The sequence below is a fragment of the Chelonia mydas genome, chromosome 6 (genome assembly GCF_015237465.2).
Source record: "Chelonia mydas isolate rCheMyd1 chromosome 6, rCheMyd1.pri.v2, whole genome shotgun sequence".
Taxonomy (NCBI): Eukaryota; Metazoa; Chordata; order Testudines; family Cheloniidae; genus Chelonia; species Chelonia mydas.
The window spans coordinates 35,947,406-35,964,118 of NC_051246.2; the positions used below are offsets into that span (position 1 = coordinate 35,947,406).

The 16,713-nt window shown below is 44.2% G+C and overlaps 1 protein-coding gene across 24 annotated transcripts in view; it reads right to left on the minus strand.

Moving 5' to 3' along the window:
- DENND2B (DENN domain containing 2B) overlaps positions 1-16,713 on the minus strand; it is a 290,322-nt gene that overhangs the window by 101,635 nt on the left and 171,974 nt on the right. For 17 of the 24 annotated variants that reach the window (XM_043547895.1, XM_007057107.4, XM_027819487.3 and 14 more), the window contains 2 exons: positions 14,375-15,592; positions 4,395-4,531 (listed from right to left, as the gene is read on the minus strand). In XM_043547895.1, the coding sequence (XP_043403830.1) occupies positions 4,395-4,531; positions 14,375-15,592 (1,355 nt within the window). The remainder of the gene's footprint in view (positions 1-4,394; positions 4,532-14,374; positions 15,593-16,713) is intronic. The other 7 variants (XM_043547897.1, XM_027819490.3, XM_043547899.1 and 4 more) reach the window with 1 other exon arrangement.

The following is a 16,713-nucleotide window of genomic DNA, read 5'->3' on the forward strand; positions in this document are numbered from 1 at the left end:
ATGTTAGAGACAAGCTCCAGCTGTTCTGTTGAACCCCTAGAACTCTGATGGTTCAGAAGGTAACAAGTGTTTCTTGGCATGAATAAACTCTTATGGTACTTGTAAAATTAGATTTTTCAAAATAATCTATTTTCTAATATGAATCGTTGCCCATTTTCTTGTTCGATTGTCTTTTAATCACCATTTTATCGATTTTTCACCAACATTTTATGACTGTGGAGAGTAACTGTTGTGTGCATTGTCTTCATCTCATGCTCATTTAGTTCACCGTCAGTGGCAATAACATCATTTGCTCTCTTCTAAAGGCTAGACACTAAGGTGAGAGGTGCTTTAGAAATACCAGAGATTAGACTTAATTAGATAACAACATTCAAAATGATTTCACTGATCATTGGGAAAGGGGCTGGAAAACTGAAAACATATGACACATATAGCAGGAAATACTGCTGTCTACAAGAACAGCAGAAGCAACATTTTCAGACATCTCTGTTATATTGCTGTGATAGTTTTCTAAATTTATACCAAGCCAAGCATGGTAGGTTTCCCCAACTGAATTTATAAAGCCACAGCAATTTGGGTCTGATTAAAGGTTCATTCTAAACCACAAGAAGCAAAATTATGTAAAGTTTACTATGACTGTCACATTCCACCAATCTCCAGTATGGAAGATAAATGAAGCCCACATGGTTCCATGCACATTGAGTTGAGCTCTGAATAATATCAGGAATGTGCCCCTCTTTATCTAATATTTTACTACTCAGTTCAGCAGGGATCATTGTTTTCCCGTCTCTTGCTTGAATTCACATTTAATCTGTGAAAATTACAAAAATGTTACAAAATGAAACAGAGCTTCTGTCTTGCAATTTAGGTACTTTAATGGACGTCAATTTAGTACGTTAGGTACTTTAATGGACGTCAAAGTTCTATCAATTAGTTTAAAAATATTGTGTAAAAGACCAGTTCAGCTCTTTGACTAATATAAATTAAAAACAAAATAAATTAGCAACATTAATCCACCACCCCCTTATTTCCTGCCCTCCCCAACCTGGACAAAGAAAAAGAAAAACACTCTATGGAGGAAGGAAGACAAAAGTATGGTGTAAATATACATTAGGATAATGTAAGGTTTATCAAGTAGGGAACTACTGCCAAAGAACAATGAATATGAATGGTCCTTGCATGCCTGAAGGTAATAGTTTGATCCCTATATTAGCTCTGATTACAGAGTTCAGTATCAGATAGCGCTCATGTCACTGCCCCATATACTATAAAAGCTTTTCAGAAACACTCCTCTCTTGTAGATAATTCTCTCTCAGAGAAAACAAGCATCCACAACTGCCACCCATTTCCCAATGAAAGGACAGACTTCTGCTACCAATGGCTCACAATACAAATGCTAGCAGCAGACAATATAGCTCCCATGGGTTTAATTCTGAATCTACCAAGACAGAGTTTAGACAGAATGAGAAGCAAGCAGCTTTGAGGTGGATGAAAAGTATATAGTTTTAGGCCTCGAAAAATTCTGCAGCCTTGTCCCAGGAGCAAACAACTCCATGGCAATGCCTGAGATTCCCTGCTTTTTGTACAGTTACCAGCATTATTCATATTTATTTTGGCAAAACTTTCTGTATTACTACAGTCATGGTCAGCTAGTCACTAGCAAGGCTTTAGGTGAATAGATGACTCAGGCAATCAGTCTCAGGCAATCAGTTATGGGCTAGACAGATTTTCACCTCTAGGTCAAGCATTCATCTGCAAACCCAGTCAGCAGTGACAGAAAGTGATTTCTTTCCATGACTTAAGCCCAAATCTACAAACTGGACTCTTGCATGCAGCTGGCTTGCATGAGCACAATCTATGATGGCACATACAAAAGTGCTCTTTAAAGATTTGGGCCTAAAACTACCAGTTAGGTATTAATTATGACATACAATGTTAGATGACAAATGATCAAGTAGACTACACGAGCAGATTTTCATTAAAGGCTGAGATCAAACTGCTTTGCTTTGGCTTTACTCTATTAATATGTGTTGGCTTCTATAAAGAATTATATTCATTAGGTATTCTTTCCTCACAGCATGTATTGAATGTAGCACTTTGGAAAAGAGACTGTTAGAAGGAAGTAGAAAACAATGAAGTTCTCTGTTTATCCACAGATCAGAAACACTGCAGACTCTCCCCAGTGCCCTGTCAATGTACCCAAGTTATAATCTTCCAGGAGCAAGTTTATAGTTCTCAGAAGGTAGAAGAGCAAATTATTATTCTATTATACTGGACCCTATTTGGCTAAAAGGCATATTCTTGCCAACGCTGAGCATTTGTTTTGATTTTACAATGTAAAAAAACCACGGAAAGGGGGAAAACAAATGTTACTAACTAACATCTGGCAGCGTGTTGACAGTCCCTGAGCAGTGATGTGTAATGTAACGTGCAATATGGTTTCCCCATGTCAGCTACCCAGGGGGTCTGTCAGCTTATGTAGAAGTTCTGCAATTACTAGTGAAAACTCTTCATGCCAAGTGTATTCTTCTGCCTACACAGCCTCTGGTGCAGGTTTACGTGCACAGATGGGACAGGAGTACCCCTGCAGTTCTGAGAGCATCTTCTTCGAGTGAGAGAACTGGAAAGCACAGCTGAGCTGTTATAAAACACAAAGGGGCAAATTCTGCCTTCAGGTGTGTGTGTTTGTGTGCGTGCCAGATTTACACTGAAGTCCGTGGGAGCTGCCCTCCGAAGGGCAGAATTTGGCCTGAAGGATGAACAAAGAGACACTGTTATAGCCATAAGGCCAGCTGTATCTGTCCATCCATATTAGTTATCAGGTTCTCCACTGCACTTTAAAAAAATTAAACAAAGAGTGTGAGGAATATTTTAACGGGTTTTTGTTTCCCTAGTAAGGTAATCTGACCCCAACCAGGAGCGATCGACTGCACACATTACAGAAAACCACAACTAATTGGCAAAACAAAGGCTGAATGGGCTGGCAAATCAAATGCTCTCTCACTTTGAGTGCTGGTCCCTCTAGGAGAGGGATGAAGTACGCTGGCTTTCACTGCCAGGCTCTGTCACTAACCTGCAAAGTCCCTTAGTGGGATAGACCCATGCTAGTCCAAGGGCAGCATCTCCTACCAGGATGTGCCACTTCAGCAGCATTTCAACTAACGGAGCCCAGCTGTAAGCTCAAGGGAGCCAGAGGGAGAGCCTTCTCAACAACAGGCCCACAGCTCATGGGTGCTGCCACAAAAGAGATGGGAGAAGAATAACTCTGTTCACCGCTTTGAGACTCACCTCTTCGGCAAAGCATAAACCAAAGGAAGATAAAAGCAGACAGCTAAACCAAGGAATAAGGAGGACTGACTGTTCCTTCTGGGAAGATCCCACCGTAGGCACAGTTCTGCTCGGTACTGAGAATCCTCAACTGCCACTGGCTTCGATGGGAGTTGAATGTGCTCAGCCCCTTGCAGGATCGAGTTCCATTTTTCTCCACAACCTCTAGACACCACAGCAATAGCGACAGGTGCTTTAGTATCACAGCTAGATAAGACAGACAGACCCCCCCCCCCTTTGGTGTGGGGGGTGGGAAGAAGACTTGCATCGCCACTGTCAACTGGTCTTGTACACATGAGAATGCTTCAGTGTGCAGGAATGCCAGCTGGGCACCCTTCTAAAAAATCAAATAAAATGCAGACGCTCCTCACCCATATGGAAAATCTGTGGTTCGAGTTCCTAGTGCCTATTATAACAACATTCCTTTCGACGGGCATATGTTAAAAGAATGTACACAAGTAGGAAGGACCAGTCATTTTCTTCTTGGGCTGAGGAAGATTATTTTTATTTCTGTGGCTTAATCAAGACAATGTTCTGCATTCCTGACAGCACAGGAAGATGAAATTCTATGTAACCAATCCAGTCAACGAGGAGTGAGGGGAGATCACAGAACAATTGCTATGGGACAGTCCCCACAGAAGTCCTCCAGAGCTTAGGCTGACCACACAACTCCAAGAAGAACAGCCCTGCTGCTTGATAGTTCTGTAAACTCTGCATCTATTGTTCCTTCCCCTCCCCCCGCACATTTTAAACCCACTGTGGCTTCAAGCCAAGACCTTAGGAAACAGTGAGTTAGTCCATGAAAAGCACAAGGATGGCTGACCAATCTGTTTCCAATAAGACCATTCAATGAGGTTTGAAGGAATCAAGACCTCCTGCGTGCAGACTGTGAATAATGCATTTGCTCTGATGCATCAGCCCCTTTACCTCCCTTCCGCCCCCATTTCATTTCTCCTTACTGGCAGCAGCTGAGAGTTCTTGTTCAGGGCATGTGTTCAACAATGTATTGTCTAACCACAATTGCTCAACATCAAGTAGCTATTTCATGTGCTGTAACAGGTCCTTACCTACAATGTCTTCATAGGCATTCTCCTCTAAAGTGCTCTTGGATCCAAACTTATGCTGGCTCTCTGTACCGTTCTCAGTTGGGGAGGGAGGGTACAAAGACTGTAGGCTTGAAGCATCTTCAAACTCAAAGGATTTTCTAGAGTTTAAAACAATGCAATGAAGTAATTAGTATCAAGGTTTTATAATGACCTAAAGAATTAGCTGTTCATTTGTTCTCTGAGTAACGATAAAAATCACTGAATATGTCTGAGCTGTACTTTAAGGGCTGGGGTGGCCACATGCCCTGAGTAGGGAGTAGCACATAGCTGTGTTGCCCAGGGAATGGTGCAGGGAAGGAACTGTGCCTCCAAGAGGAAAAATTCCCCCTCTGTTTCCTCCATGTTGCTGCTGGCCTGTACCAGTAGGAAATTATGGTACCCCACAAGCCAGGTCAGCTGTGCTGCTGGGTAGACTGAAAGCTCTTTCCATTCCCCATCCTTTCCACCCAAACCAAAGATTGGGTAGCCCATGCACAGATACAAGTGGGGTTCTGACTCTCCAATGTACCTGAATAGGGCCGATTAGTCTGGGGCACCATCAAGCCCTAAGTGAATTATGAAACAGCATAATGAAAAGAACAGGTCCTATCTATGTAAGCCACTTACATATACCCACCATTCCTGCAGTACCTGGGTGCCTCACAGTCTTTGCTCTCTTTATCCTCACAACCACCCTGGGAGGTAGGAAAATGCTATTATCCCTATTGTACATACGGGGAAATGAGGCACAGAGAGACTAAGGTCCAGATAAGACATTTAGGCACTGCTCTTTCATAGATATCAGAGATTCCAAGGCCAGAAGGGACCACTGTGATCATCCAGTCTGACCTCCTGTATAGAACAGGCCATAGAACATCCCCAAAATAATTCCTAGAGCATACTGCATAGGAAAACATCCAATCTTGATTTAAATATTGCCAGTGATGCAGAATCTACCATGACCTTTGGTAAATGGTTTCAATGGTTAATTATCTTCACTGTCAAAAATGTCCACCTTATTTCCAGTCTGAATTTGTCTAGCTTCAAGTTCCAGCCACTGGATTGTGTTCTACCTTTCTCTGCTAGGCTGAAGAGCACCTTATTAAATATTTGTTCCCCATGTAAATACTTAATAGGCTGTAAATGAGTCAATAGCAGAGCTAGGGTTAGAACTTCTCCTGTGCTTCAGCCACTGGAATACATTGCCCTTTCTTCCCAGGAGAAATATGCTCTCTTGAAGTTAAGCTTTCCCCAGATGCATTAGGCCAGTGGTTCTCAACCAGAGGTAAGCGTACCCCTGGGAGTACGCAGAGATCTTCCAGGGGGACATCAACTCATCTAGATATCTGCCTAGTCTTACAACAGGATACATAAAAAGCACTAGCAAAGTCAGTACAAACTAAAATTTCGTACGATTTGTTTATACTACTCTGTACACTGAAATATAAGTACAATATTTATATTCCAATTGATTTATTTCGTAATCATATGGTAAAAATAAGAGTAAGCAATTTTTCAGTAATAGTGTGCTGTGACACTCTTGAATTTTTATGTCCGATTTTGTAAGCCAATAGTTTTTAAGTGAGGTGAAACTTGGGGGCACGCAAAACAAATCAGACTCCTGAAAGAGGTATAGTAGTCTGGAAAGGTTGAGAGCCACTGCACTAGGAGACCTGGGAACTCACAGTAACAGTTTACTCACTTAATTTAGTTTTCAATACCCATAATCCCATCAGAAGCACAGAGGGGACAAGGGGGCATACACACTACCCAAGAAAAAAATCCGAGCTGCTGGACACTTGTGAAAATCAGGTGCCTAGATATGGATGTCTGACTACATAAATGTAGGTTTCTATTTTGGAAAAAATCGTGGCCATTAATAGTTATCAGCTATCATTTTAGCTGAGGCACCATGTTGGTTTTACACGGTTTCTGAGCAGGGGTGAAAATGAGTCGGTACGGGCCGGTATGGCATACTGGTAAGAACCCGCACCGGTCCCTACGCAGGCCACATTAAAGCGCTGCCACGGCAGTGCTTTAATGTCCCTGCCCCTTTTGCCTCCCCCGTCGGCAGCCCTGCTGGTAGGGTCCATACCGGCAGGACTGCCGACAGGGGAAGTAAAAGGGGCAGGGATGTTAAAGCAGGATGGTCCTTTGCTGCGGCAGCACTTTAACGTCCCTGCCCCTTTTGCCCCCCCAATGGCTGCCGATGGGTGTGGGGGCAAAGGGAGCAGCTGCCCTGGGGTAGGCGATTTAAAGGGCCTGGGGCTCCGGACGCCGCTGCTGCTACTGCGGCAGCAGCGTCCAGAGCCCCGGGCCCTTTAAATCGCCACTGGAGCCCCAGGCAGTGCGGGCCAGGCGGCCTGGAAGGGCTGGCTGGGGGATGCTGACCCCCAGCCCGGCCCCTTCCGCCCGAGGCCAGAGCCGGCCCCGTACTGGTAAGTGTCTGGAGTTACTTTCACCCCTGCTATTGAGTTTTAACTGCGGGGGGGGGGGGGGGGGTAGAGCTAGTTTGAGCTTTTAGACTCAGCCATGCATAAAGGGCAGCGCCTGGCTGCCACGGTTTTGCGCAGCTCCATGTGCAGTGTTTCTCATGGATAAAAGTGTCACTGATTTCTCTCACAGACCCTGTTCCGGGCAGTGGGAAGGATGGGAAACAGAGCTGCACAAAACATGACTGCTGTGGCTTACAAAGGTGGGTGCTGGAAGGTAGTTGGAGGGGTGGGTGCGGAGGATATCTGGAGGTGCTGTCTGGGGGGTGTGCTGAAAGCTGTTTGGGGGTGTCTGGAGGTGAATGCGTTCTCAGAGCCCTCTGGGAGCCGCTGGGTGGAGATCTCTGGCTGCTGAGGGAAACTGGCCCCACTATTGGGCCCCTCCCCTTCTTTCCACCCTGTCATCACAATAGTTAGGAGGCACAAGTTCAGGACCATCCCTGCAGTATTGCTGGTTGCATAAATCGTCCAACTGGACTTTGGGAACGTGTGACAGGGCTGGCAGTTGGTAGCCCGGCAGCCGTGCTACCCCAGGGGAAGGTAATTTACTGAAGCTTTCCTATTAGTGTCGCTTATGTTTTCATTCACGCCGGGTCCGTGCTGCTGTCTGGAGTGTTGGTCAGGTGGAACCTGGGCTCCACCCACTGCTTTTCCCTCTCTAACTTGTTCATCAGGGGCCTGTGGTGAGGAGTGGTAGGTGCACAGTCTTGTTCTCTGAGATACACAATATCTCCCTGAAGTGGCAGCTATACACTGCCCATTCCTCTGGGCTTAGCCTCATGGATTGCTGGCCCATTGTGATTAACAGGGGCCTATGTTCTGCAACTGTCCCTTCTCAAAGACTGAGGATGTTCAGATCCATGGTACTGATACAGGATGCTGATAGGAGCCAACCCTGAGTTTCAGATCCAGATCTGAACTCACTCCAAAACTTAGGGTATGCTTGGCTGTGAGATTTTGGTTCAGGCCTATTTCTAATGCAAACCATCGGTACAGCAACACAGAAGCTTAGGGCGAGTTTTCAAAACTATTTAGGGTCCTAAAGATGCAGATAGACATTTTTGAAAATCCCTCGAGGTGCCTAAGCAGTATAGGCATTTAACACTCATTGACTTCAATGCAATATCACAAATCAAGGCACTGCATAGGCTCAAAAAAGTCATTTCTGGACCCATGGGTCAAGGGAACTCATGCACTCATGAAACTGAAAAAAAATCCCAGAAATAGAAACCATCTGCTGAAAAACATTGTGCTGTCTTTATCATTATTATTGGCTTCTTTGACCTTTCTGATAACGGCAGCCATCTTTCTGAGAAGTGACAATATTTAGGACAATATCTGTTTCCGCAGGGGATAGATTACGACTAAACAAACGCTGGACCCACCAGACCTTTGGGGTTCTCTAAAAAAACATGCGGACAAATTGCTCCTTCCCCCTGCTCAGGAAAAACCTTCCTACTAACAAGTTCCCCCAGACACCTCCCAAACTTTTCCTCCATTGTTCCCCCTGCCTTTCACAAAAGATGCCTCCATCTCTCGTAGATGTCCCAGGAAGCCTAGTTACACAGTGCATCCTGAAGAGATTGGTCCTTTTTTCCATTTTCTTTCCTCAGGGGCCAGCCAAGTCAGATATCTCCCAGCGCTGTCATTCACTGCTGCTTTCCTGTTCCCCTGCACTATGGGGCCCTGATCCCAAGGATACCGCCTGAATCTCCCCCCTGGCAACCAAGGATAGAAGATTGTAAGCCACTTTTCAATTCTGTTTTATGCTACATTAACACTCAAAGAGAAGTAATAGTTTAAACGAAATGTTCAAGTTCTCACAATATCCAAGTGTAAAGCAGCACAGATATTATATCTATCTTCAGTAAGGTGGAAGCTCAGAGATGCCAATTTTATTAATAATAATAATAAAAACATGGCACTTCTTAAATGATTTGCATCAGAAGATCACAAAACACTTTACAAACGCAGGAATTATTTTAAAGCTAGAAACTAGAGTCACAGAGATGTTCAGGGCCAGAATCGACAATGGACATCAATCCAGGCTTTGAATTTGCTTCTGCAGTATTTGACTGCAATCATTTGAACAGAATTTAGGGGCCCAATTCACTGCTTTCTTACCCTGTGTAAACTGACAGTAACTCTACTGAAATCAGTGCTGCGACACTGGTGTAAAGCTGGGGAATTGGGCTGCAGAAGTTGACCTGATTTGTGCAAGGCATCAAGTAGAATCATAGAAAATTAGGGTTGGAAGAGACCTCAGGAGGTCAACCCCCTGCTGAAAGCAGGACCAACCCCAACTAAATCAAGTAGTTATGGTAGTCCTCTCAACTCTACATTTTACACCCTAATGATCATCATTATTAGTTTAATGCTAACACCCAAAGGGCCCATTCAGGCCTAAGGCCCCACTGTGCTACGTGCTGAAAAAGACATATTCCTTGCCCCTGTGAGTTCACTATCTAATCTAATCACCACAGGTGACTGAACTCAAAAACTGTGTGCATAGGTGATGGTGTATGCATATTCTCCATCACCCAGACTGTTTGTCAACACTTAGCATGTGTACAATGAAGATTGTGATACTGGCCTCCTTTGTAAAGCGCTTTGAGATCTACTGATGAAAAAGTGCTATATAAGAGCTACATATTATTATAATAAATGACAGATCACACAGTGAATTCCCAATTCCCTGCTCTAGCCACTGTACACATTCCTCACTATATCACTTGCCTGAGTTTTCAAACACATGTCATTACTTACATATGAGCACACACAAAAATTACTTCTGGTGATCTGAACATTCACAGTGCTGCACTATGCAAAATGAGTGCAGCTTTCTTTCACGTTCAGCTACAGGGAGAACTCTGATTAGCCCATAGGCTTGGTTTTGCTCACTGAGATTTCAGCCAGGGTTCACAGATACACACTACTAACCACAGTTTGGTTTTTCGCATTTCCTCACTCTCTTTCTTTGAAAAACAGCAGTAGTAACGTCATTTGATCCAATTCAGACACAGGCTCTGAAAGCCCAATCCTCCCTTCCTCCTGCCCCATTGCATTTTAGGTCAGGTTGTGCTGACATACGCTTGCAAGAAGTTGAGCCAATATCTAGTACCAAATACTGAATTTATAGGGTACATTCAAAATAGCGCATAACAGTTACTTGTAAAACTCATAAATACTGAATATGTGCGCATTATACACACACAGCATCCAAAGGTGTCCATAAATTAGTACTTTGAAAGGTTATGAACAATTTACCCCTACAGTTTCCAAGCAGCCAACAGATTTTGAACCATGTCATTCCCATTAAAAGTCAGAGGGAGTCACATAGTTAAAATCACACAGTCTACTGTTTCAGAGTAGCAGCCGTGTTAGTCTGTACCCGCAAAAAGAAAAGGAGGACTTGTGGCACCTTAGAGACTAACAAATTTATTTGAGCATAAGCTTTCGTGAGCTACAGCTCACTTCATCGGATGCATTCAGTGGAAAATAAGTGGGGAGATTTATATACACAGAGAATATGAAACAATGGGTGTTACCATACACACTGTAACGAGAGTGATCAGGTAAGGTGAGCTATTACCAGCAGGAGAGCGGGGGGAAAAAACCTATTTCACATTTGGGGACAATGTATACCTTCAAATCAGCAGCACTGCTATGGGTACCCGCATGGCCCCACAGTATGCCAACATTTTTATGGCTGACTTAGAACAATGCTTCCTCAGCTCTCGTCCCCTAATGCCCCTACTCTACTTGCGCTACATTGATGACATCTTCATCATCTGGACCCATGGAAAAGAAGCCCTTGAGGAATTCCACCATGATTTCTACAATTTCCATCCCACCATCAACCTCAGCCAGGACCAGTCCACACAAGAGATCCACTTCCTGGACACTACAGTGCTAATAAGCGATGGTCACATAAACACCACCCTAGAGGTCTCTGTGGATTAGTATGTTGTTCAGAGGTGTGTTGGAAATATACAACATACTAATCCACAGAGACCTCCCTACCAACACTACAAAAAGAAGGATTCTAGGTGGACTCCTCCTGAAGGTCGAGACAGCAGACTGGACTTCTACATAGAGTGCTTCCGCCGACGTGCACGGGCTGAAATTGTGGAAAAGCAGCATCACTTGCCCCACAACCTCAGCCGTGCAGAACACAATGCCATCCACAGCCTCAGAAACAATTCTGACATCATAATCAAAAAGGCTGACAAAGGAGGTGCTGCTGTCATCATGAATAGGTCGGAATATGAACAAGAGGCTGCTCGGCAGCTCTCCAACGCCACTTTCTACAAGCCATTACCCTCTGATCCCACTGAGAGTTACCAAAAGAAACTACAGCATTTGCTCAAGAAACTCCCTGAAAAAGCATAAGATCAAATCCGCACAGACACACCCCTGGAACCTTGACCTGAGATATTCTATCTACTACCCAAGATCCATAAACCTGGAAATCCTGGGTGCCACATCATCTCAGGCATTGGCACCCTGACAGCAGGATTGTCTGGCTATGTAGACTCCCTCCTCAGGCCCTACACTACCAGCACTCCCAGCTACCTTCGAGACACGACTGACTTCCTGAGGAAACTACAATCCATCGGTGATCTTCCTGATAACACCATCCTGGCCACTATGGATGTAGAAGCCCTCTACACCAACATTCCACACAAAGATGGACTACAAGCTACAAAGATAGCTACTCTATCCCCGATAATGTCACGGCTAACCTGGTGGCTGAACTTTGTGACTTTGTCCTTACCCATAACTATTTTACATTTGGGGACAATGTATACCTTCAAATCAGCGGCACTGCTATGGGTACCCGCATGGCCCCACAGTATGCCAACATTTTTATGGCTGACTTAGAACAACGCTTCCTCAGCTCTCGTCCCCTAACGCCCCTACTCTACTTGCGCTATATTGATGACATCTTCATCATCTGGACCCATGGAAAAGAAGCCCTTGAGGAATTCCACCATGATTTCAACAATTTCCATCCCACACAAGATGGACTGGTGGTCCACCAGTGTGGACTGGTCCAGTCCACACAAGAGATCCACTTCCTGGACACTACAGTGCTAATAAACGATGGTCACATAAACACCACCCTATACCGGAAACCTACTAACCGCTATTCCTACCTACATGCCTCCAGCTTTCACCCTGACCACACCACACGATCCATTGTCTATAGCCAAGCTCTGCGATACAACCGCATTTGCTCCAACCCCTCAGACAGAGACAAACACATACAAAATCTCTATCAAGCATTCTTACAACTACAATACCCACCTGCAGAAGTGAAGAAACAGACTGAGAGAGCCAGAAGAGTTCCCAGAAGTCACCTACTACAGGACAGGCCTAACAAAGAAAATAACAGAACGCCACTAGCCGTCACCTTCAGCCCCCAACTAAAACCCCTCCAACGCATTATTAAGGATCTACAACCTATTCTGAAGGATGACCCAACACTCTCACAAATCTTGGGAGACAGGCCAGTCCTTGCCTACAGACAGCCCCCCAACCTGAAGCGAATACTCACCAGCAACCACATACCACACAACAGAACCACTAACCCAGGAACCTATCCTTGCAACAAAGCCTGTTGCCAACTGTGCCCACGTATCTATTCAGGGGACAGCATCACAGGGCCTAATAACATCAGCCACACTATCAGAGGCTCGTTCACCTGCACATCTACCAATGTGATATATGCCATCATGTGCCAGCAATGCCCCTCTGCCATGTACATTGGTCAGACTGGACAGTCTCTACGTAAAAGAATAAATGGACACAAATCAGATGTCAAGAATTATAACATTCATAAACAAGTCGGAGAACACTTCAATCTCTCTGGTCACGCGATTACAGACATGAAAGTTGCGATATTACAACAGAAAAACTTCAAATCCAGACTCCAGCGAGAGACTGCTGAATTGGAATTCATTTGCAAATTGGATACAATTAATTTAGGCTTGAATAGAGACTGGGAGTGGCTAAGTCATTATGCAAGGTAACCTATTTCCCCTTGTTTTTTCCTAACAATCCCCCCCCCCCCCCCCCCCGTTCCTCAGACGTTCTTGTTAAACCCTAGATTTGTGCTGGAAATGGCCCAACTTGATTATCATACACATTGTAAGGAGAGTGATCACTTTAGATAAGCTACTACCAGCAGGAGAGTGGGGTAGGGGGAGAGAAAATCTTTTGTAGGGGTAAACGCCCATTTTTTCATGGTTTGTATGTATAAGAACATCTTCTGTATTTTCCACAGTATGCATCCGATGAAGCGAGCTGTAGCTCACAAAAGCTTATGCTCAAATAAATTGGTTAGTCTCTAAGGTGCCACAAGTACTCCTTTTCTTTTTGCGAATACAGACTAACACGGCTGTTACTCTGAAACCTGGATACAATCAATTTAGGCTTGAATAAAGACTGGGAGTGGATGTGTCATTACACAAAGTAAAACTATTTTCCCATGTTTATTCCCCCCGCCCTGTTCCTCAGACATTCTTGTCAACTGCTGGAAATGGCCCACCTTGATTATCATTACAAAAGGTTCCCCCTCCCCCCTCCCCCGGCGCTCCTGCTGGTAATAGCTCACCTTACCTGATCACTCTTGTTACAGTGTGTATGGTAACACCCATTGTTTCATGTTCTCTGTGTATATAAATCTCCCCACTGTATTTTCCGCTGAATGCATCCGATGAAGTGAGCTGTAGCTCACGAAAGCTTATGCTCAAATAAATTTGTTAGTCTCTAAGGTGCCACAAATACTCCTTTTCTTTTTAGAGTCTACTGTGGAAATGTAGCTGTAAGGATTAACACTTTAAAATTACCATACTCGTCACCAGTTTTGTATTTACATATAAAGGCCACTCTGTAAGAGTTTTCTCAGAATTAAACCCTCAGGAATCCATTGCCACTCATTTAGGACTGACAATTCCAAGAATGGAATGAAACAGACAACAACATCCCACCTAACAGGCATGTTTACTGTGTCTGCAACCTTCAGATGCAAACGCATCCCCTATTGATGTGCTTTGAGGTTAAAACACTCACACAACAAGGACACTGATAGAATGATAATGGTTGTATTACAAGAGCTAAGAAGATAATGAAATTATGCTTCATTAAAGATCTGGAGTAAGGCATTTATGCCAGATTGACACGGATGACCTTCAGCAGGTATGGAGCAGTCATGAAGGCTCCCTTAGTGGATCCAGATTTCCTAGTAGGAGAATTCCAGTGGTCTTCAAAACTGTAATAAAAAAAGGTAATGTACCAGGTTCACAACCAGTCAGTGCACTTTTATGGTAGAGCTCAAGCCAGTATCAAAGGCTTCTTGCTTTTCTTGGGCCAAAAGCATTGCATTAGGAGGGAGAAGAATCCTGTTATTCACAAATCACTCTATTTATTTTAATATCACGTGCAATACATTTCCCCAGATTTTACCTATTTTGGGATTTTCTGTGAAAGCGTGACTCTTTCTTCTGTCTCCTGGTTACGGGGGGAGCAGGGGTGGATGGGAGAGGGGGAGGAGCAGCAGGTGTCGGAGAAGGAGGTAGACCATTGCTTGGTTTACTTTTGTGGTTCTTATCAGCTTCATATTCAAAGGTGCGTTTGGGTTTGGGGACAGGGTTCACTGCTGTGTTAGCTGGGCTCTCAGGGAGCAGCTTAGGGCTACCAGAATCTGTGGTAGCCCCTTGTTTCGTCTTATTACTTTTTTCAGTCTCAGTAGGTGTTTCTGGATCCCTCCCAATACTAACAGTCCCTCCTTTGCTATCGCTCACGTTCTCACTCAAACCTTCCACAGTACCCAGCGTCATGGACTTTTTCCTCCCTCTGTCAACACTATAGCAGCTACTTGGCAACTGAGGGAGACCCCTGCCAGGCTGTTCTTTTAATGCCTGTTCAATCTTCTGTATTCTGTTTAGCACTGCGGAAGTCTCTTTTCTGACATGCCCTTTGAAGAAAGCATTGGAAGGAGCCTCGCTCCTACTTGGTCTCTTTTCCAGCCTATGGCAGGAATCTCTGTCCGGGAGCTCCTCCTCCTCTGTTTCTGGGTAGGAGCACTCGGAAAATGTTCTGCTCATTCTCCGGAATCCTTTAAAATCAAAAGTCTTCTCACTGCAAGGAGAGGGCAATATGCTAGGGCAGCCCTCACTGCCAGATCTGTCCCCGAGGTCCCTCTTGTCCATACGTGTGCTCATCCTGGGAGAAAGCTGCTTGCGGCACTCCCATTCTGTAATCTTCTGCCTGATGTCCAGTGCCTGGGAGTGGATGCTTGCCCTGCTGAGAGAGATGTTCCGTAAATTGGCTGCAGTTCCCAAGGTGAGAGTGCTCCGGGTGAGCTGATGGCTCCCTATTCCATCCCCATCCTGAGTCTCCTTGGGGGTCTCTTTTTGGTCCTCAACCTTGCGAACAGATAGCCTTTTATCCAAGGAGCCAACGCTCACAGCTTTGAGAGAGTGGTTTGGAGAGTCCGTGTCTGAGTGGAGCCCGGAGGTGCCTCTCAGCACAGACCCCCGGCTGCTCCAGTCCTTGAGGAGCAGCCTGGAATTGGAAACTTTGGTGAACCTGGTGGACCGGCAGGACTCCTCACTGTCACTGAGCGGATAGGCTGGGCTTCTGGGTGGGGACAAAAGAGGAGGCGGAGAGACTGACTGACACCTGGAAACAAAAAGAAAATAAAAATCAGCTCCCTTGAAAACTAAAGTTAATAGCTAATCTCTTATCTACAAGTAAACAGGACTACGTATGCAAATCACACAACAGCAAATACCATTCTCCGAGGGCAACTAAATGCTGTCCAACTACAAAATTACAGGGAGTAGCAATTTGCAAAGAACTGGCATTTCCAAAACTAACTTTCCTCCCTTTTGCCCAGGATTTACTGAGGCTTGCTCCATCTGAGTATAGCTGTCAGCCTCATATCAAGCCACTGCCTTGAAAGCATCTACCACAGAGAAAATGGGGCAGATCCTCAGCTGCTATAAAGCAACATAGATCCATTGGCCTCTGAGAGATTGAGGCCCCTTGGCAGGAAGACAATACTACATCGAAGAAGACTCCCACTGAAGCAAGAATCAGGGAAGCTTACATAAGGAAAATAGCTTAGATCTTGGAAACAGTAAGCCAATCAATTAAAAATATGTAGGTTTTTATCTCATGACATCCACAGTATAATAACATTACAATATTTTTAAGCAAGTACAAATTTATATACAAAATCGAATTAAAATGGCAAAGGAAAGACCTGTTTTGTCTTTGGACTGATAGAGGCCAACAGATGAAATTTAGTGATCTTTATCAGGAAGAACAAATAATTCCTTATCAAAAAACGTATTACTGTCTGGAAAAAGAAAAAAAAAGGTTAACTCTAAAAAGTATAAAATATCCAAAAAGCTCTCAGCAATTCCTTTTCTAAATTATCAGGACCTTTAAAGACACATTTTTGCCTCGGTTTGCAGAATGCACCATTGTTACTATCCAGTTATATTTTATCAAACTTTTGCAAACTGCTACAAAGAGCTTCAAAAAAGAACAGTAAGACACTCACAAATCAGTAATATAGCAGCAATGTGAAAATTAAGCCAAAACCCTGTCAAAAACAGGGTTGTAAGTCTCCTGTCACAAAATGCACACAAAATATAGCACCAAATTAATCACAACTCCTTCAACAGTCAGTCTTAGAAACGCTTTCAGTTCTAAACAGTAATTAAAGGGAAGGGAAAAAACATATCTCCTTACATCTGAAGCTGATTTTCTGTTGTAAGGAGAACGTGGACAGT